General features: G+C 48.1%; 1 protein-coding gene across 3 annotated transcripts in view; it reads right to left on the minus strand.

The window, feature by feature from the left end:
• The window catches only part of CCDC9B (coiled-coil domain containing 9B), a 53,811-nt gene extending 32,352 nt beyond the window's left edge, over nucleotides 1-21,459 (minus strand). The window contains exons 1-6 of one of the 3 annotated variants that reach the window (XM_052811307.1): nucleotides 21,132-21,459; nucleotides 15,579-15,692; nucleotides 13,837-13,941; nucleotides 13,007-13,069; nucleotides 12,447-12,611; nucleotides 2,447-2,600 (exon numbers count right to left, since the gene is read on the minus strand). In XM_052811307.1, the coding sequence (XP_052667267.1) occupies nucleotides 2,447-2,600; nucleotides 12,447-12,611; nucleotides 13,007-13,069; nucleotides 13,837-13,941; nucleotides 15,579-15,692; nucleotides 21,132-21,152 (622 nt within the window). In that variant the 5' untranslated portion in view covers nucleotides 21,153-21,459. The remainder of the gene's footprint in view (nucleotides 1-2,446; nucleotides 2,601-12,446; nucleotides 12,612-13,006; nucleotides 13,070-13,836; nucleotides 13,942-15,578; nucleotides 15,693-21,131) is intronic. The other 2 variants (XM_052811306.1, XM_052811308.1) reach the window with 2 other exon arrangements.
• Nucleotides 21,460-21,796: the final 337 nt, after the last annotated feature.

A 21,796-nucleotide genomic window follows, 5' to 3' on the forward strand; every position in this document is an offset into this window, starting at 1 on the left:
CAAAGAACAACAACAAATGCTCCCACAAAAGCCCATTTTTAAAATAAGCTCATTAACATGCTCTTCTGGCCCCTCCACTTCCCACTGTGGGAGGTGTGCTCCATGGCAAACCCTGTGCTTGCTCCCTGCCTCCTGCGCAGGCTGGGAGAGCATGTGGTCCCTGAAATCACCCTGCCTTCCAGGGAGCAATAAGCTCCCATTCTGCCCTCTGTGAGCTTCCAAGAGGCTGGGGGAGGTATGCTTCAAAGCTCAGTAACAGAAAGCAGGGGAGAATTTTTCTGTGCCAGCAAGAAGCATGATGCTATCCCTAAATAGCTCTTGCCAGCGACATTAGTCCAAGACTGCTGTTGAGCCAGGCTATCTGTCCAGCCAGAAGACCAGGTGATCAAGCAAAACTAACCTTTCTTTTCAGTCTTAAGTAATGCTGAGGGCATATATTGCTCCTCGGTAGTGTTATTTGATAGCTAGAGTTATATGAAGCCTCTGTGGCTTTCCCGTGCTCCTGACAGAGATCCTTCTCTTGTTCAGCCAAGGTGTGAAGGTACCAAATGGCTCTGCACAATCCTTCTCCCTGTGGACGTCAGCATCAGCAGCCTCTCATCCAGCACCGAATAGGCCTCCCTCACAGCCCGCTGTTGCTAGAAGAGTGCCTGAGCTTCAGTCCTACCGTCTGCCAACTGAGCGACTGGGTTTGGATTAAGGTGTTAAAAAAAAGGGAAGACTTTTAATGAACTTTGGTATCTGAGGAGGAGCAGCATAGAGTTGTTTGCATTCCTGGGGATTATCAGGATTACCTTCTAGCCCAAGCCGTGTGAAGGAGACCACTGCGGCTATGTACAATTGAGGAAAGGAGGGTTGACAGAGTTATGTGAGCTCCTTGAACTGCTATATGGAGGTAAGTGCATTCATTGGGAATTAATTTAAATGAATGGCCTTAAATGAATGGTAGCACAGTGGGAGGTGAAAGTAGCAGGAGCAAGACCCAAGACACCAGCCTCTGCTGAATCACCAAAATCAAATCTGCCAAGCATTAGGGACTTCACACCCTCTTTGCCAGCCTACGGTTCACAGCATCAGATCTTCTGTGGTTCATGTAAAAAGGTGTAGGCAGGTATGGCTTTAAACCAGTGCAGCTGTAGGCCTGCTCTCTTACACACTCTGAATCTAGCTGCTTTGGAGCCAATATGAGCAAGGCATTGCCAAAACCACGTATGTGGACCCCTCAGCCTCAAATTTCATGTTCCATAATGAATGCATATGAGAGGTTACCTTTTCCAAGGCTGTCCATACACTTAAAACAAGGCTCAGGTTCTGAAGCCACAATCTAGGCACTCCTCCTACTACTCTCTCCTAGCACAGTCTCAGCCTTGATGACCTGAGAGACAAGTATTTAAACAAGCCCAGCAAGAGCAGAAGTGGAGACACTTGCCCTGCATGTCACAGAATTACATTTGAGAGCCTCAAGGACAGCTACAGCACAGGCATGGTCAGGTCACTCTCATCATGTCTAGGTGTGTTCATGATGCCTAGACTGAAATGGGTGACACCTGCCACGTGAACCTCTGGCAAATGGATAGTCACTAGTGGCTTGATCAGGCAGCCAAAATGAGGTTTATGGCATTCAAAATAACTGCTTGGTAGCCATGAGCACATGGGCTTTCAGAGCCTAGGTAGACTCTGGGGAGGAGCAGAAGCTGAAGTTAACGTGGGCAGTTAGCAGATGGTTGGCTGCTGTCCCAGAGAGGGTGCTGCATAGGTCTCCCAGCATTCCTGGGTGTGTTTGGCAGCTACACTAAGTGTTGTTTTCCTTCATACTCCTTCCTGACCCTGTTTGCTGCAGGCATTCTTACTTATCTGTGCAAACTCTCAAATAGGAAAATATCACATGCCTCCATGTGTGTAAAGAGGAAGGTATTTGCGAAGAAGTATTTGAAATATGTTTCAAAGATTAACAAAGTTCAGCCAGCTCACCCAGTAGGTTATGGCCAGGCACAGCGGGACTTGGGTTTAGAAGCAGATATTGCCCAGCTCTGTTAACTTTTAAGTCATGCAGTGAGTCAAGAGGACAGCACTCCTGGCTCGGTCTGCTGTATGGCCCCAAAAAGAAGTTGGTAAGAGACAGGGGGTGAGTTTCATGCCCCATATCTGGCAGTGCTTTCATCGATTCTCCCAAAACAGCATCTGGTATTTCTTATGGACCCAGTATGTTTAAGAGCCTGCTAGTCCTAGCTAGGATCACAGAGAAGGGAAAGGATTGTAGCCCTTCCTCTTTCACAGTGATGGAAACCAGACAGTTTTATGGTGATAAGCTCCACACTATTAATATATAGTTTCTCCCAATGTCCTATTGCTGGGTCAGCTCCTAATCTGTCTCCATGGCCTTTCTCATGCCAGCAGAACAAGTGGATGCCACTGATATGCTGCAGTTCAGTTATTCGCAATGCACTTACTTTTTCCTTGTTATCCATGGTGATGGCAATCTGCATTCTCCTCCCCCGTCGGAAAGCTACCAAATGGTCTGTCTCTTCTTCACTCAGGTCTGGCACTCTGCCTGGGCCAGGGAAGCACTCGGTGCGTTTCTCACTGACGATCCGCTTGCCCTGGAAAGGATAGGGTGAGTTAACAAAGGATAGGATGAGTTAACAACACCTCCGTTAGCCCTGTGCAGTGCCCTTCCTAGGAGATTGGCCACCCCCAAACTGCAAAGGATTTTGGTCTGGCAGAACAGAAACACGAGCCAGATGATAGTCAGTCGTCTTGGTTTATTAAGCTGTCACCCTACTTTAAGGGATATGTAATATTACATAGGCATGCTTAGCTGAGCACAACTTAGGTAGGGTGGGATTTACCCTGTTTAGATGCTTTGCAGTATGAACACTGATTGATGTTTTTATTTTAGACAGGCAAGCCATCTTGCATTTGTGTCTTTGAAACAAATGTGAAGTTGTCCTCTCACCAAACAACATGACCCAATAAAATGTGAGGCTACATTGGAGCAGAAGCCTAGAGGGTGAAAGAGAAGGGAAACAGTGGTGTTCTCTCCAACCTTGCCCACAAAGCAGTTACTACCCTGACATGTATTAACACTTGATAATTTATCATCTTCATAGTCATTGTGTGTTCATATTTCTGGAATGATTTATTCAGCAGTGAAATAGTTTAGAAAACTGATATATAAACTCCTTGAACAAGGGCAGTTTACCCCTCTCAGATATTATTTCCAGCTGTCTGTATCAGTTCATGACTTTACTGCATGGATTTACATCTGGTTCTTATTTTGTTAATTATCTTTGTTGCTGGCTGAGCTCCTGCCAGTGCCCTCAGCCATCCCTTCCACAAAATGAGCAGATCTTTTGTTCAAAAATACATACTTTTTCTCATTTAAAAGTATCATCTTTCAGTTCCATCATGTGCCTTTTTATTTTTGCCTTACAAGGAAATGAGAGACTTAATAAAGTATCTCCATCTTTACCTCTGACCTTTTTCTTTTCTCTTCATCTGTATGGTTCCTCTGCTCAGCTTTACCAGGGATGAACAAACCTCAGAAGCTTCCCTCTCTAAAGGATGGTATGTTTTCCTCTGTTTTTCTCCTTGGACATCCACACATACTGGAGTTTTGATTTCAAAGGAGCTCAAAATCTCCAGGTACACTTCAGTGAAACTTGGGAACTCTTTGTTGCTATGAACTTGGTTTCAAAAACAAACAGCACACACTGACCTCTGATTTTTATGGAAGTGTTGCAAGCATCAGTGAATTTGCCATGACATATGATATCAAGATGTCTTGCATTAGCTTCATCTTCACTTGGCTCTGCCAGAAGCGCAGATGTTAGCATGGAGGGAGCCTTGCTGTAGACAGCCTCCGTCAGCAAGACCTTTTTTATTGCTTGTCCAGTCATCGAGCTTCCTAACACATGATAAATGTTTTAGGAGGTACTGGAGTATTTCCAGCATTAGACCTTCAGTCTCTTGTTTATTCTTTCACATCTGTGTAATTTTGCTGTCTCAGCAGAGACAGTTCTTGAGTTAGTCTGATGCACGCAAGAGGAGGAGTGGGTCCCTGCACTGCCTTTGGTTCTGTCTGCCAGAGCTGTGTGGACATGGTGGGAACCTTTTTATACATTCCCTTGAGTATGTACAGCTCTGGTTTTAGGTTTCAGCTGTAGCTCCTAACAACTTTTGCTGCCCTTAGTAGGACCCTTGCTATTTCTGCTTTCTTGAAATAAGTGAAGCCACATGTTGCGTTCAAAGCAAGGATCTGCTGCCAATCTGTTCAATGCCATTCTAGTACTTTCCATGTTGTTCTCTATGTTTGTGTCAATGCAGCCTCCTACTCTGACTGCTGCTGAGGACCAACATCTGTGAGGCATCGCTAGAGATGTCAAGATCTTTTCCTGAGAGAGTAAAATCTGATAGTCAAGAGAATAGGCAATCATTTCAATACGGAGTACAACTGTCTTGGCATCTACCATAGCCAGACATTTAGGTGTACTTTTACCTGCAGCTAAGATATATGTCCTGGAAAAGTCCCCATACCTATAAACTCTGTGAGCTGTTTTAAGGTTTTGGTCTATGTATCTGTCTTGAGAAGGATATGATTTTATCGGAGACCGGGCAGAGCCAGAAAGTTCAAACCAGAATCTAAACTGCTCTGAAATCCTAGCTTTACTCCTCTCCCCACAAATAGGGCATGCTATACTATCCTTAATTACACATCCCATTGCAGTCACAACATTACAAACAATTGCATTACTGCAGCTTAGTAAGTGACTGCCTGATTACTAAACTAAAGTCACAACTGGTTGAAGACGTGAAGGTCAGTGGCAGCTTTGGCAGCAGTGACCAGAAGACCGTGGATTTTAGGAGCCTGAGAGCAGTAAGGAAGGCAAGGAGCAGACTAGAGACCATGGGCTTCAGGAAAGCAGATGCTGAATTGTTCAGGGAACTGGCAGGCAGGATCCTGCAGGAACCCATCTTGAAGGGGAAAGGAGCCCAGGAGACCTGATTGATTTTCATGGACAAGGCATAAGAACATAAGTAAAGACTTCCTGTTACACAAGAAACGAGCAGTTGTGGAAAGAGGCCAGCTTGGCTGGGTAGGTTGCTCCTGCTTGAACTTAAATGCAAAAAGGGAGTGTGTGGGAGGTGGAAAGGGACAGGCTCTCAAGAAAGATTATGGGAGCAGGACCTGGGCATGCAGGGATGGAGTTAGAAAAGCCAAAGCTCACCTGGAGTTGAAACAAGTGAGAGATGTCAGCCAGAAAGACTTCTGTAGATACATTAGCAGCAAAGAAAGTTGATGAAAGCTGTTGACCTGCTGCTGAATGGGGTGGGCAACTTAGTGACACAAGGCATGGAAAAGACTGGTTACTCTATGCCTTCTTTGCCTTGGTCTTTTACTGGCAAGGTCTGCTCTCTACCTCCCAAGTCCCTAACCTAGTGGCAGAGTCAGAGAAATGCTTCACTCCCTCAGCATCCTGGAAGATTCAGTTATGGTCCATTTAAATAAAGTAAGGTGGCACTAGGTGGGCTGCATCCAAGGGTGCTGAGCACGTACACTGATGTCACTGTGAGGCTGCTTTCTACTGCTTAGCATCTTCTTCAGTGATCTGGATAATAGGACAGACTACACCTTCATCAAGTCCCTGGGTGACACCAAGCTGATACACTGGAGGATGGTACTGTCATGCAGGGGGATCTTGACAGGGTGGAGGAAGGTCAACAAAAATAAATGACAAGTCCTGCACCTGGGACAAAAAACCCTGAAGAGTTCCATGCATGACTATGGGCAGGGACCCAGCCGGCTGGGAGCAGCTCTGCAGAAGTACTTTGGGAGCCTGATAGGCAACGATTTGACCATAAGTGAACATGCAGGAAGGCTAGTTGTTCACTTGCTTCCATCAGCACGAAGATAGCCATCACGTTGAGGGAAGTGATTGTGTCCCTCTGTTTCGGCCATATTTCAAGTATTGTGTCCAGTTTCCCTTCACTGCAAGATGAGAGAGGTATAGGCAAATTGGAAAGAGTCTAGTGGAGGGTCACCAAGACGTTTACAGGGCTGGAGCATAGGATGCATATGGTGAGGCTGCATTTTTTAAGTCTGGAGAGAGAAGAGAAGGCAAAGAGGGGACCTAATTGCAGTATTCCTCTGTCTGAAAAGGTGTTATGAAGAGAACAGAGTCCAACTCCTCTTGGAGGTACACAGCGAAAGGACAAGAGGCAATGGACACAACCTGCCACAAGACGAAGTACAACTGGAATTAAGGGGGAAAAATGTCACAATGGTGGTAGTCAAACACTTGAAAACAGGTGCCCAAAGAGGCTGTGAAATCTCTGTCACTGGAGATTTTCAGAACTTGATCGGACTCAGCCCTGAGCAACCTGAGATAACTTTGAAGATAACTTTTTAGCAGGGGATCAGACTAGATGACCTCCAGAGGTCCCATCCCACCTCAGCTATTTTATGATTCTGTTATTGTGTCCAAGTCTGTAGCCTGCTTCAACTATGAAGTAAAACTTACTTAGGTTTTACATCTGCATGTGTGTGTATATGCACACCTGCATGTGTGCAGATGTGTGCAAGTAATGAATTTAATATGCAAGTATAAATTTAGTAATTTTGCCTATTTTCTGCAGCTCTGGCTTTTATACAATTAGAACTAGGTATTACAGACCAGAATTCAGGATCGGTCAGCCACAAAGCTCACAAGCACTTAGGACTTGGCTTTTAAGTGGCACCTGCTTCTGAATGACGGAAACACATCATGTCCAAAGGTGACATATTTCCATTGCCAGAACTATTAGCCAATACAAACACAGGATGTTTTAAAATGAAAAGAATGTTTCAAATCCTGTTTATGTTCTGTGATTCATATATTTTATTCCTAAATTTCACTGAAACTGGAGACTGGAATTAGAATGGTCAGCATAGGATTCCTGCTTGCAGTTGAAGAAACCAATGTGGTTTTTCTTTATGTCAGTGCAAATCGGTACTAATGGACGTGGGTGGAAGAAAAAATAACCTTTTGAATAGACTATCTTGGTCTTGTATTTCAGACCACAGAGCTGGGCTGGATAATTTGAAGCTGCAAACTCTTGTGCCATCCCCTCTGGGTTCACAGGGCAATGTCTGCGGCCACAAGAGTATCCTCCGGTCTCATTCATGTTGGCAGTTATGCTGAGATGATCTAGTAGCTCAGATATACAGTATTAACATGGTTGTTTTAGGAAGTTACTGTGTATCAGCACTAATGGGCCATGCTGGTGCTCTTACCTTGTGATTAACACAGGAAAATGCAGTTTCATTTAACTCTTCCATTAAAGACTATGTAAATGGACACCTCTTACACGGTAGCTTTCAAAGTTATACTAATTGAATCATGTGTCTTCCAGATACATGAACAAACACTTCCCATTGCAATGAAAAGGTAGTGAAAGCTGAAATCTTGTCAGCTGCTCTGAAAACCTGAGCCTTCCTATTTAAACTTTCCCCCACAGCTAGAAAAGATGAAATTATAAGCATCATTGTGTGTGCTTCACAGTTGCCCTTTATAAAGAAAACTAAACTCCTTCTTATGCATAGAAAACATGGAAGAAAAGTGCTTAGCCGTTTTTTGAGGCCCCCTACACATCATAGGGCTGTGACTTAACCCCAGAAATGTCAGTGGAGTCACATCAGGGACAAATACAGCCTCCTGTTTTGGAATTGGTGTATACAAGACTGCACCTCTCTTCCTTCTCTCCCCACACCAGCCTCTCCTCTTCTAAAAACCTGTTCCTTGCTCACATCTTTTGGGGAAGAGGGCACTGTAAAGCAATCTGGGCAATTGCCCAAAGCAATCTGTAAAGCAATTTTCTACAAAAGAATCTCTTTCTTTTCCCCAGCATCTGCCTCCCTGGCAGTAACCCTCCAGCCGAGGAAGCTGCCTGCTGCCACCGAGGAACTCTGCAGCCCAAGCAAGGCACTCCCGTTTCCTCAACATGCAAACAGTCCCCACAAAGGACGGTGTTCTCCCACTGTAAGAGCAAAGCTCTTGGGAATCATGGTAATGACTTAAGTTAGAGCCTCCTGCACAGGGCCCAGTCCTGCATGACTGTAACATATTTGGGGAAGAGCTGCGATCTGCTGACATCCTCTGAAAGCAGCTGGACACATTACATCTTGCAGAATAGGCTCTTAACTGCTTGCTGTCCTGTCTCCCTGCTCTATTTGCAGCATGATTCAGAGGCTGAAAATATGGTGTGACTTTGCTTTGGAACCACTGAATTGCTCAAGCCTGGTAGATACTTTGGTGCTGAAGCTGCACATCGCTTTGTTCTTCAGTGGTTATTATTCCCAGGAAATATCTTTGCTCCAGGGATAATCCTGAGTTTCCTGTGACATTCAAGGCAATACACCTTCCCTCCTTTAAGCCCTGAGCAGGCATGTACAGTAATCCTAGGTTGTACCGCTGAGGTTAGTTAATGAACTGGAGAGCTGGGCTTGCTCTGCCCTAAACAGAGCACCTATATGAGTTGTTTAGCATTCTAGTTAATTTTTTTTATTATTAAGAAAGTAAGCCCAGTGATGACTTAGCGAGGTAATAGCAAGCTATTACTCCATAACTTGTACATCAAACATTAATTCTAGCTTCAGTCAACTGCTGTTCCTTAGAGCTCTTCAGTGTTTAGGTGGTGATGGCCTGTCCTTTAGACAAATAACATGGTCACAAGCCAGGCAGGCCCAGCACTGGCTGGGTATGTTTGAAGATGGCTTCACCATTTACTATCTGAGAAAGTCCTTCCTGAGGAGGGACATGGGCCCTGAGTACAAGCAACAGCAAAGCCACTACCCGAAAACCTGAAAACCAATGCAGAGGACCTTGTACCCAAACACCGTGAGCAGGATGGAAGCCTCAAAGTGCACTAATGGATTTACAGGGAAGCGGCACCTTCCTTGGGCCATTAGATGTTAAAAGTCACAGTGGGAAGGCTGGCGCATTGGCAAAGCCATTAAACCCTGCAGTTTATTGAGCAGATGGCCAGGAAGACTCAGAGGCTGATACAGGAAATATCTATTTAACAGAGCTGTGACAGCAAGACATATACAGGCTGGGAGACCACCAGCTTTTCTAGGTAATACTCTCCCTCCCTTGCTCCCCATATTGCTTCTGGCTAAGACGCGTCGCCTGAAGGCATGTTCTGCTTAATGTGCCGACATGTCTTCTTTCGCTTGTTCATTATTTTAACAATATCAGTGATTTCCTAGATTGATTGTCCCACATTGGGAAATCCTGGTCCTCGGTTCGTTAGAGCCCAAAGCAAGGAATCTCAGATGAGGAAAGCACCCATGCGGAGCCAGCGGAAACAGAGAGCAGGGCCCAAACAGCTGGCAGTGCCGGGCAGAGCCATCTCTTCCCCTCAACACAGCCCGTCCCCAGCTCACTCACTGCCTGCAGGGGATTTGAGACTCTGGCATTAGCTATTTAGCTGCAGTCAGACAAAACTACACTGCTTCCCTTGTAGCAGTTCACTGAGAAACCGTAAATTGAGAAGTGCCCATCTTATGTCTGAGGCATGCCCCAGATTGCAAAGGCAGTGTTAAAAATACCCGTCTGAGGAGTGTCAGGAAAAAGAACATGGGCAACAAAGGAAAGCCCCAAACTTCTGTCCAGTTTATGCAGTTTTCTAGCTGCCTTGCCTTTGGGGCTTCTCGTGTTACAGTGATTTGTGATATTTAGGATTGAATGTAAATGGTTTTCTGCACAGCCCAGCAACTCTGTTGCTTGAACCTTGCCGTAGTCATAGGGAGGATGGTGATGGCCCATTTAGTCATCCCAGTATCACCAAGCAAGTCTCTCCAGGGACACCTGGTAAAACCTTGCTCACTGGGAAGCTGAACCAAGTTATCTACCCTCATTTAATCTTCAGCAGCCCAGAGGATGCCTTACCAGGGCAGCAGCAAAAAATGAGCTTGTACTTCATGTGGTATCAAATACAATTTTGTCCAAAATCCTAATAATTTTTCCCTCTCACCCATTACAGTCCCATGCTCTTCCTACTCATCCATTTTGAGAACTATATTTAAAGTAACTACAGGAAGGTTCTGGACTGATGCCACTGGAACATTCACCAATAAATCAGTTTTCCTCTGTCATCAAGTCAGGCTGCTGGGTTGTGCTTTATACCAACACTCAGGGGACCTTGGGGGGCTTCTAAGGCCTGTGAAAGGCCCATAATGCAAGCAAATTCATATATACCATACAACAGGGAACTTACAGGGATTTTACACAGAGGTCTGCATTTCCAGCAGAAAAATCTCAGAGGTCTATTAATTGGCCATGCTGAAAAACACTGGCACAGAGTTTAAGGCAGCAATGTGATTTAGCTGCCAGTGCTTTGCGCTAATACAAATCCCCATCTAGGACTTGAATTCTGAGCTATAGATTATGGAAACGGCTCCAGGGGACACAGCCTGTCTGCGAGAGCCACTCACTCTGCAAATGTAATTGCTTCAAATACAAGCCTCCCATGCAGAGCTACATAGCCATGGGAAACCTCAGAGGAGACTCCCAAGTATTTCATTGGTAAAGTTCAGTCAGTAATGAGGATGGTTACATTTCTATGTTCTAAGAATAAACAGAAATTTTCCCCTTACATCAGGAGGTGGTTTGGTTGTGCTGGAATGAGATTTCATTTGAAGGGAATGTTCATGCTACCGGTAATCTATATGGAACAAAGGAAATGAGAGGCCTCAGTCCCTTTCTCCTGAAAAATCATTCTGAAAGGTGCTTTATTTCCTAAATGATTCAGTTCCTTCAAGGTAACATATAATGACTTTATAATGGCACAGTGATTGTGGCCTATTTCTTCATGGAAAGAAAGGGTAACTAGGTCATGGAGAAACAGAAATGAAAAGGCATTCAAGGCACAAAATCAGAAAAATATTTCCAAGCTGCCTCAGAGGGAGAAATGGCGCTCTGCCTTTTGTTTACAGCCAAGGTTTTCAGTACTCCTACCCCAATGTACCGGGGTAGCAGGAAGGGTGGGGTTTCGCTTCATTTCCCTGGGGAATGTCTTTGGCTTGGACGTCAGCTCAAAAAAGCCCACTGTCATTTTGTGGGCCAAACATGTTGCTGTGCCTAAAAGGGGACCCATGGGAGCACCATTTGCTGCCACCGTTTCCTTTTCCCAGCACTGCCGTAACAGAGACAGGGGCTGACCTCATCCGCCCCAGTGTCTCAGCAAGGCGCAGGGCCAGCTGAGGCTTTCTGTCTCCTTCACGTCAGCATGGTCAGCACAAAGGGGCTGTGCTCACCTGAGTGTTGTGTCTCCTGTTGTCTCACTGGTGTCTTCTTAGTCTTAATCAATAAATAGATAAGATTGCCTCTTGTATTCTTTTGAAACATATTCAACAGCAAGAAGTATCACCTGCAGCAATAATCTGCCTCCAGACACTCACTAACTAGAGGGCTTCCCTGAGTTCCCATACAAGTGCATTTGTGCATGCAAATACCACATTTTTCTAAAGAAGGTGGCACTTCTGATTCTTGTTCCTATTTATCTCAGTGGTCAAACTCACTAACTCCAGTGAGAACGAGATCAGTCCCCTGAGATACACTCCAAGCGAAGAAAATAAGAGCGTGAAGCTCATACAGGCACGTACTTCCTTGGACATGCTGCCAATACTAACTGCCAAAGTTTTATCAAACCCTTCTTGGCAAGTAAGTCCCGACATGCCAAAGCTGCCATTAGGATCATTATATCTAGATGCACAGACTCCACAAGGGATGGGGTAGTGCCCAGGAGGGGATGTTTTGGGATTTAAAAAAATGAAGTAGCATCTTCAATTACTTTTGCCTTTTTGCACAATTTTTAATTAAGTCTGCAAATACTGGGTCACATTTTCTGCCTATCACATTGGCAGCTCCAACAGATACTCATGTCACTCTGTTTTTTCTTCTGCATTTAGGACTTTCTGGGATACAGTAACATGGAGAAATGATGCTGTTTTTACCACCAAACATCACTGCCTCCCCGGGAGTAGCTGGGGAGTAATGCAGCTAAATCTGTCCACGCTCCCACTTATTTCCATCCCCATTCCAGGCACAGCAACACAATTTAACACACCCGCTGGTGGCCCAGGAGGGCAGTGAGGTGACTGATTTCACAGAAAAGGAACTGGCTACGCATGGCTGGATGGAGCCGCTGGGAGGTTTAGCAAGGCCTGGGGGCTGATTCCTGTGAATCAGACGTGGGGAGGAAAGAGCATGGCAACTCGAGATGAAGACTGAGGCTGTGCTGAAGGATTGAGAAATGAGAGAAAAGGACCGGGAAGGGTACTATTCCCTTCGGAGACGAGACACCCAGGGGACATGCTGAGCAGAAAGCTCAAGTGAGAGGCAGAACAGAAGCCTCTTTGTAAGTCAAGAGGTAGCACTGTAAGAGGAATCCTCTTCCCTGCTCACCTTGGCTTTGTTGTCCATGGTAACAGCCAGCTGCATCCTCTTCCCCATCCTGAATGTGAACATATGATCTGCTTCCTCCTCCTCCTCCTCTTCCTCACTGCCAATGCCGAACCCAGAGCTCGCAGGACAGGGGCTCCCCCATTTCTCACTCACCACCCTTTTGTCCTGGAAAACGAATCACTTCTGTTAGCAAATCCAGGCCCCTTGGCTTACCAATGCGATTCCCTTCCCCAAACACACCTGCACACGAGCAGGGAGGCCAGCTACAGAAAAGGCAGGCCTTGCCCTGAGGAAGCTTTCTGTGCCCGGCGTGGTGCCGTGACATTCCTAGGGAACAAGGGGCTCGTTGTCTGCTCAGCAGCAAAACCCACAATTACAGCGGGTCTGGAAAATCCTTTGCACTTACAAATCTGACATTTCAGACTAAAATGCCAGAGTTATAGGAAACAAATGTCATTCTCATCTCTTTCTACAGCACACTGAGTTAGATCAGGAAAGCCTAAGTCCTGATGGAGATGGCCTTGGAAGCCAAGTGGATGGCTCCTGAGGGTGGTGCTCACCATCGAGAGGGCTGGGCTATCTTGTCCATAGTGTTCAGTCTGGGTAATTGCATCTTTCAGGTCCTGTATGAGAGAAAAATGTGTGCAACAGCGCACCTCCGGAGAAAAGCAAGGGCCGGGGCATGGTTGAGAAGTGAGCAATGCACTAGCCTGGATCTAACAACCCAGGAGTGCTGACTGCACGCATGGCAGGAGGGTGGGCTGGCTCCGGTGAGCTCTGGCAGAGGACTTCACCCAGGGGTTAAAGCAGGACTGGCTGGGTGGTTTACCAAGCCCCACACTGCCAGGAGGGGTGGACAGGGCTTGTCAGACACAGATTTGGTCCAGTTAGGAAGGAAGCCTGGGACTTGCAGCCTTTGCCCCAGTTGTGGGAAGCCCCAAAGCAACCAAAGGCTGCTTGCTTTGCTCACTCGCAAAGCCTAAGGAGACCATGACTTTGCCCAGCCTACAGGCATTCTCAGAGGCATTCCTGATGCCTCCAATGACACACATACACCTGATACAGTCTGCCTACGTATTTGCAGCGATGTTGACACCTGGGACCCATCCAGGGCCAAGTGTACCTGTTCACACTTTCATCCGTTTGCCTGTATATTCTGCGTGCTTGGGTACAGGTGTCTGGGCATGGCTGGAAATTTATGTGCATCAGCTAAAACCATTCTGAGCACACATCTCTGCAGAGTTTTCACATCCTTTTGCAAGGGCTTAGGAGCTATGTCCTATGCCTAAAAGAGCTTTGCTGTCAAGGCTATCTCTTTCCAGAAATGTCACTTTGCTGAGGGAGGTCTGGAGTGAGAGCTGGCCCATGGTGAAGGAGAGGCAGCACTTACGTTGTGAGCTTTGGTGATGGTAATAGTGAGTCCATCCTGCTTGGGTCTCCTGGAGGTAACAGCCATTCCCTCCTGCTCAGCTCGCTTTTTGTCCTCTTCTATTTCCTGAAATACATATATATCCTTATCATCAGCCTGTACCTGTATGTCTACAGATGTTGTCCATTTTCCTGTTTAGGATTTCTCCTAAATGGACCCACCTCCACCTCTAAGAAGGACTGGACCAACTTGTGTCCCATTTGTGTGCCCTTGGAAGGGGTCACAGGCAGCTGTGACCTGCATTACCTGTCCTTTTGCCACAGGCATCTTAGTAAATCTCTTTTTGACTCAGAGTGTCTGCTGTGGTCTCAGCACATGCAATGGGAAGCAAGCATAGAGTACAGGGGTCCCTTCCTGACAGGCAGGGAAGATGATCAGTTTGAGGTTCAGGACAAATTGGATATAGGACCTGTGGAGAGGCTGGAAGACACACTAGGCCTGCAGAAAGGGAGGGCTGTGCACAGGAGCCATGGTCCCTGTGCCAGTCTGGGGCCAGGGCATCATCTGTGGCCAAGGGAAGGTGGCCAAGATCTGGCTGTCTGCTAGGCAGCTTCTTCTAGAAGTCAAGTGGTAGTGGCAGGTGGGTAGCATTTCATGTGGGAGTAAGAGTTTCCCTCCCCCAGCTGCTTGTGGCATTCGACCTTTCCCATAGCTTTCCACTATGTACCATTTTTTGCTGCCACCAGAAAAGGTCCATAATGGCTCCTATGGTATCAAAGGAAATTTCTTCTAAGCAGGACCCAGCCCAGAGCACCACTCAGTCTCTCAGCTCTGGATCCAAGACACAAAGCGTGCTCTGGGTTTTGGGGTTTTCAGCACAGTTCTCTGTCAAACTCGAGACTGCCCACCCAGCTGGCAAATGTTAAAGAGCCCCTAAAGCCAAGTGGCCTTGGGCACAGACAGGCAGGAGAATATCCCAAACAAGCCAAGGGGGACCCTTCTACCAGGAGTACCCTCAGGCTGTTCTACTCTGTACTGCCGTATGCAGACACTCATGAAGAAGGGTAAACAAATCCACAGAGAGCGCTCTGGGTTACCACAATGTCACCCAAACCAGCTCATACAAGCCAGGCTGGATATCTCCTGCAGGCCACTGTGTAGACTCTCTTGGCCAAGGCAGGATCAAAAAACCAGAGGGTGTAGCTGGAGTACTTCCTCCTAATTCAGAGGGTAAGGCTGCAGTAACCAGCAGGCTGCTAAAGCCTTGATTTGCCTTCATCTTCCTTTTTTTTTTCATGGAATCTGTTTTGGACACCTCTGTGCTCCACAGAAATACTGGGACTGGCCATGGAAGAGCTTCAACCCATACCACCAGGTAGGGAAGATAAACCTGTCAAATGTCTTGAGGATGCAACCTCCTATGCATCCAAGAAGATAAACAAGAGGCACTGGGAAGGACAGATGGGGGAAAAGTCAGGGGAATATGAGGTGAAGGGGTGGGAAAGGTGTGATGCAGATAGAGGAAGATGGTAGGGCGAGAGGAGATGCTGGAGCAGCAAGACAAGCATCGGCGAGCCTGCTTTCCAACGCAATTCAGGAGCCATAGCTAAAGGCAGAGCTCTGCCCACATGCTCCAAATGCTTTCTGATGTAAAAATGATATCTATATAACAAAGTCACTCTGACACTGCTGACCATTTTCCTTACCCTGTGAGTTGAGGACTCCAAAACAGAGCTGGGGAAGGTAAAAACCTGCAGACTTACCTGGTATCTTCGTATGAGTGCTTCATTCTTTTTCCGCAAAGCCAAGATTTTCTTATCGAGTTCAACATCTTTCTGCTCTTTCTTCCTTAACACTGCATCATCCACAGCAGCATCCTGAGAACAGAAGGAGCAAAGCTCTTCTCAGTCATCACAACAATAGGACGAAACGTGCTCCTTCTGTTTAGACAGGGTGGGAAGTGGAGGAGTCTTTCCCCACCATTTCTCCCCTTGGTCCTACATTAAAAAGAATACTGTATCTTGTAAACTGACTTTTTTCCTGACAGAATTGACATTTTCTTTTCTCACAATTTTTGTTCAGCAATGAGGTAGGTAGAGCAAAAAGCTGATGTCCCACTTTGATGGCTGTCGGTAGGCTCCAGAGTTAACACACTGCTTAGCTGAATGGAGTAAATGACACCTTTCCCTACTGTTGGTTCAGGTGTTCTCAGGCACATCAGTTCCCGTCCATTTACATTCAGAGAGCACCTTGGTTACCTCAAGGGATAACAAATAGGATTTTTTAAATTCTAGTGACAGCAGTGTCTAGCGAAAATTAATGCTGATGAGTATCAACTCACTGCAGCAAGCTGATCCATATTGTCTAGACTTCGCCTGGTGTTTGCATGAAGAGCAAGGAGGCAAGGCTGAGATCTCCAAGGCACTACGGGTTTATTTTTAAACAGCGTTTTTGTGCTCTCCTTATCAGCATGGCATCTGCATGCCGCAGAGATCTCATATTCCCTCTCCTTCACTTACACAGAGAGCTGGGTAAGATGAAGTGAGACTGAGGAGGGGAAGAAAGGAACCCCAAATCTCTGAACAGGCGTTGCACACCTGGGTACCCATTTTGCTGATATCGCAACTCTAACCACCAACAGGCTACCCCCAGCCTGCCGCCCTTGCCATTTGGCCCTGTGCAGTAAATCTGCCGCAGTAGCACTGCAGCAAATCCAGCTGCCATGCATGATGCATATCGCCCACAGCTCCAGGAAAGTTTGGAGGAATCGAGAAGCAAATGGAATGAAAATGTCGCCCATCTCGCTACAACTAGATGTTGCTCTTGTGGGTGATTCTCAGGGTTGTGTCCCTATGAAGCGGAAACAGCCAGCGCCTGGCAGAAAGGCACGTTGATGGTCCCCAAGGGCTGGCAAAGAAGTTCATGTGTGCCGATGTCCTCTGGGGCCAGCATTGCCTGCCTGTGACTCTGGTGCTGCACATGACCGTCCTGGCCCCATCCTCGCCCTGGACCTGTCGAGGTCTCTGGGGCCGGTATCAGACCCTGATTTGCGGCACCTCAGCCCCCGGCCATACCCCGGGGGCAGGGAGAGGGACCTGCCTGGGGGAAGGCTGCGCCCCACCTTCAACCCCAGCCTCAGAAACCTTCCCAGCCCCAGCCCGGTGCTAACCTGACAGCCGCTATGAGCCGGGTCCTGAAACCACCCCAGTTGTATGGGTATACTGGGCATAACTGGTGTGGTTTCGGTGGCGGCGGGTAGGCTGTGGGCTGCCCTGTGAGGGAGGAGACCGCCGACTGCTGCCAGCTGGCTCCCTCACGGGCCTCCCGCCAAAAGTCAGCCAATCAGGGGAGTCCGTGGGGCCTCTGAGCCAATCAGGGGAGTCCGTGAGGCCTCTGAGCCAATCAGGGGAGTCCGCGGGGCTCTGGAGCCGTCAGAGGAGCGAGGCGCCTCCGCGCCCTGCAGGGGCGGCGACGGTGCCTCTGTGGAACCATGTTGAAGAGAAAAGGGGGAACGAGGACAGAGCAGGAGCGGGTAGAGAAGAAAAAGGCCCTGCTGGGAGGAGGAGGAGGGAGGCCTGCCCGAGTGGGGACACTGGAGGGGCTGTTGCTGGCCGGGGGAGCCACCAGGCGCGGAGCCCGTCGCCGGAGCTGTCCTCGCCTTGCCGAAGGAACAGGGTGCCCCGTGCTGAGGGGGACAGAGGACAAAAAAATGGGGGTGAGCGGTGCCGGGACAGAAGCAGGGTGTTTTTCCTAAGGGTGTGTGTGGTTTTATTTTTCTTTAAAATGAGAATCAGTCGTTACTAGATGGTTAACTGGCAAATAAAATTGATAACTGGCAAATAAAATTGATTAAAATTCCCCGTAACAGTAAAGTGGTTTTGCTCGTGATGCATGGGCAAGGCATGCTTTTTGCCCATCCTTCTTGGCTTCCTATCAAATTCCTCATAAAAACACCACAACCTTCAAGACAACTGTCGGTTTCCCCATTTTCACGGGAGCGAATCACCACTGCATCCCTGCGAGTGAGTATTTCTGCTGCCCTCGCTTCTTCAGGGCCGATGGCTCCCGGCTGTGCCCATCCCAACGGCAAAATCCCCAGAAGCATCCTCCGCTGCAGGCTCTGTAGCGTTCAAGGCTGGGAAGAGCTTCTGCAGAGGCAGGAAGGGTTTTTCCTTCATTAATCATGACATAGCAGGTGTGACCTCCTTCAGGGAAGGATACGTCAGGGGCCAGCCATGGCAGCTGGGGACACGGGATCTGGGTCTGACACCCGCCGTGCCCTGGGTGCCTTCATGCCAGCAGTGAGTCAGGCAGCCAGGCTCCCCAGGGTCCAGCCTCGAGCGGTAGCCAATGGACTTGCAAACCCTTTCTCCTGGGAAGGGAGGGTTTCTCCTGGGAAGGGAGGGTTTCTCCTGGAGACCTCAGCTGCCTTTTGCCTGGTCTTAATTAGGTCACCAGAGGAAAAACTGGAGCGGCGAAGGTCCGGAGGAGGGGATGGAGGGGTGTTGTCAACCACAGCCCTTCTTAAACTGAGCAAACATGCAGTGAGAAGCCCAAGGCTTGAAGGCAAAGAGTAAAACCACAGATGCTGTAGCCCAAGGGAGGGAAAGCCTTTGACTCTGCTCTATGTTCCCAGCTACGTTTGTGAACTCTATCCAGCGATGTACAGGGGCTCCAGCCTCCTGAAGATGTATGTGTTTATAGTGTGACAATGCATTGATTGAGGCAGAATTAAGGCGCTGTGAACCTGACCTTTGATTTCTTGTGTGTCATGTAGCATTTTGCCAGGATGGGAATATCCTGCCCATTTGAAAGCACAGGATTTTAGATGAGCTGCAGGAGCTACCTCCTTAACATGGGAAGGTTTTCAGCTACCTGGGAGACGGACACCAAGTAAGAATGTGGGCACGTTTCATCAGCTGGCCCTTCGGAAAATAATTCTAGGTAGTGTGTGGGAATTCAGCCAGCGGTTAGCATCACTGCTCTTCCAAAAGTGTCACAGGCCTCCCGGGAACCAGGACTGCAAATCATCCCCTGTGTGCATGGCCAGCGCTTGCCTTCAAAGGAAGGGATCCAGCTGCTGAATCACTGTACATCCCTGCAACGCTAGGTCTTCCTTTCAAGCGTTTTACATGAAAAAAAGACCCAAAGCTAACTAAATTTCAGCTCTCATCAAGCAGATCTGTGCTTGATCTGCAAATAATAGGGCCATGGATGGGGGGAGAAGTCTGCCTAGGTAATGTTCTTTGGAGAAAAGGGATTAAAGGTTGAAAACATGATACCATCACAGAGGAGGTGGGCTGGATGTCAGAAACCAGAGAGGGGAAAAGCAGGAGAACCGGTCTGCTGAAGCAGAACTCAGATCCTGCACAAGCGCATCTTCACTTGTATCCCCAGTGAGGGGTATTGTATCAGTACTGATTTAACAGCCCTCGCCGAGGGCCGCTCTGCCAGGACACAGGCACGCATTTGTGTTCAGGTGGAACAACAGGGACATTTAAACCGCCTCCACACATTCTCCTGCTGGACAATGGGATTTTGTCAAGGTCTGCAGGAGAATGAAACACGCTTTTCCATTGCCATCAATCAACCGGCTACGCGACAGGTGAGTAGATTGTATATGTGGGTGGATACACTTTCATGGCCATTTTGCAAGGCTGATTAAAGCTGAATTCAATGTTTACCTGAACAGAAGCTATTCTGTGAGCACTAAATTGGCAGGTTCACTGTTTGCTGAGTGCTGGGGTGTTGGCTGCTTGAGGGTGGGATCAAAGTGGTGCATGCCCTCAAACACACCCCTTTCATCTTCAAATTCCTTTGAAGAAGGACTGACAGAGCTGCCGGCTCAGGAAGAATTTAAAAATTCCTGCAGAGATTGTATTTGTGCTCTTCTCTTTTCAAAGGCAAAAGGTGGAAAAGACCTGTCAGACCATTCTCCCTCTTCGCGCGAGACTGCACATTTGTCAGCATTTTGTCTACTTTGCAACACAACAGGGGGGGAGGGGGGTCTTTCCATTTCCAGCCGGTAACAAGTCACTGGAAGGAAAGTTTTGCCGGTATTCAGCACTTCTCCTCCCCTTTATTAATGAAGCCATTAACGTATTACTCTCTGCGCGATCTGTTTCAGCAAATGCATATGAGAGGTGGTCCCTTGCCTGCACACCCCGGGGCCACAGAGCAGCCCCGCTGCGTGCAGAAGCGCCGAGTGGCGTTTCGAGCCCACGCACCGGCTCGCAGGGGCTCACCCATTGTACGGTTAAGCCAAGTCAGCATTTGCTCGTCAGCCGCTGCTCCGAGCCAGCCGATAACAGGGGGATGTGCCCTCTCCTCCGCTTCTGGAACGAATCTGCCACCCCAGCCCATGATGAAGCTGATGCTCAGGATGAAAAGTGGCTACACCGTGCCCTCCCCAGAGGAAAGCTCTTCCGGGGAGCCAAGGTGCCCGTATGTCACAGCGACGGGAGAGTTATAAATGGCTTTGGCAGAACGAACGTGCGATGGCTTTAAATCAGAAAGCAGCCGAACCCGATGCCTCCTAGATAGCAAGGCAGAGTGACGAAGCCGCAGAATGAGAGGCCTCTTTCTATCGCAAATAAAAATGTCACACAAGGAGAAATGGAAAGCGAGAAGCTTTGTGCTTCAATTCAATGACGACATCTCATTCTGTCATACCCCCCACTCCTAAGTGGCACACACACTTGCTACGCAGCTCATCGGGGGCTGGAGGGACGCCTCACTCTAGACTGTCTCTGCGTGCAGTGTTTTCCTGCATACTTCTACAATCGCCGGCTTCTACAGCAAGAGACCTCGGAGGCAGAAGGGTTGGAAAAGCGAGAAAGACAGAAGGTGGGGGGGAGGGAAGAGGAGAGAGGAGCGGGGCCCTTAGCTAACACTCTTCTGCGTAAGCAAATGCATCTGCTCTTTTTAAGAAATATCCTCTGGCTTGACAGCTGCAGCTGAAACCCTTGCTGGGATAAGCAACATCCAGTACTGCCCAGGTTTCTGTTTGTTATCTACCCTGGTCTCCCACCCTCCTGGGGGGCACATTGTCCTGAGCCAGCCACTGCAACCTGCCCCGGCGATGGACGTGCAAACCCCGGCACCCAAAATCCACCCCCCTAGCACCCCCCCACGATGCGGTACGGCTTGTTTTCTCCCCGTGCCTGCTGGCAGCCAGGCGAAGAAAAAAAACAACAAAGCGACAACCACCGAAAGGCCACCCTGAAGGAAGCGAGTGCAAGTCCTTTTGTGGCCTTTTTGGGTGAGGGACCCCACCACCCCGTGCCCCTCCCAGGCCCCACAAAGGCAGCACTCACAGCTCGGTGCATGTTGGACATCGGCGGCGAAGCCCGGCGGATTCCAGAGCAGAGCTAAAAGAGGAGAGCCATCAGACGGCCTTTCTCAGCACTGGTTGCACAGCATACAAGATCATGTTTTGATTACAAAAGCCTCGTCTGGGCTCCCAGCCAAGAGCACTGGCTGCCTAATATACCAAGCACAGACAGGGTTTTGAGTGCCTGTGTCCTCCTCTCCAATCTCACTCTCTTTTTAAAAGAAACACTCCCCCTTTTCCCCCCTCCTGACTCCTTTTAACTTCCTGATGCCACAAGCCCTCGTTCAAAGTGGGAAAAGCCAGGCGAACAATGAAAAATGGATCAGGCAAACAGCTTGACTTCACTTCGTTGCCATTCATGGGGTCGTGTTATTTGTTATGCATGGCTAGTTGCACGCCTGGCGGGGGATCAGGAGAATATCTGGGGTCCTGAATGTCTTGTGAGTGTGAGTATGTGCATGAGCCTTCATGGGAAAACAAGTGCCGGATTTGCCTTTTATGTTTAATTTCAGTATTCTCTGGGAATGATTTTGCTGCTTTTAAAATGTGCCTTTCTTTCAGGGAGAGAGCAGAAGCGATGCTGCGGGGTGGGCATTACCAGCCGGCACCATGACTAGCAGAAAGCACATAGTCAAAGGAGAGGGCCCG

The sequence above is a fragment of the Harpia harpyja genome, chromosome 16 (assembly GCF_026419915.1).
Source record: "Harpia harpyja isolate bHarHar1 chromosome 16, bHarHar1 primary haplotype, whole genome shotgun sequence".
NCBI lineage: Eukaryota > Metazoa > Chordata > Aves > Accipitriformes > Accipitridae > Harpia > Harpia harpyja.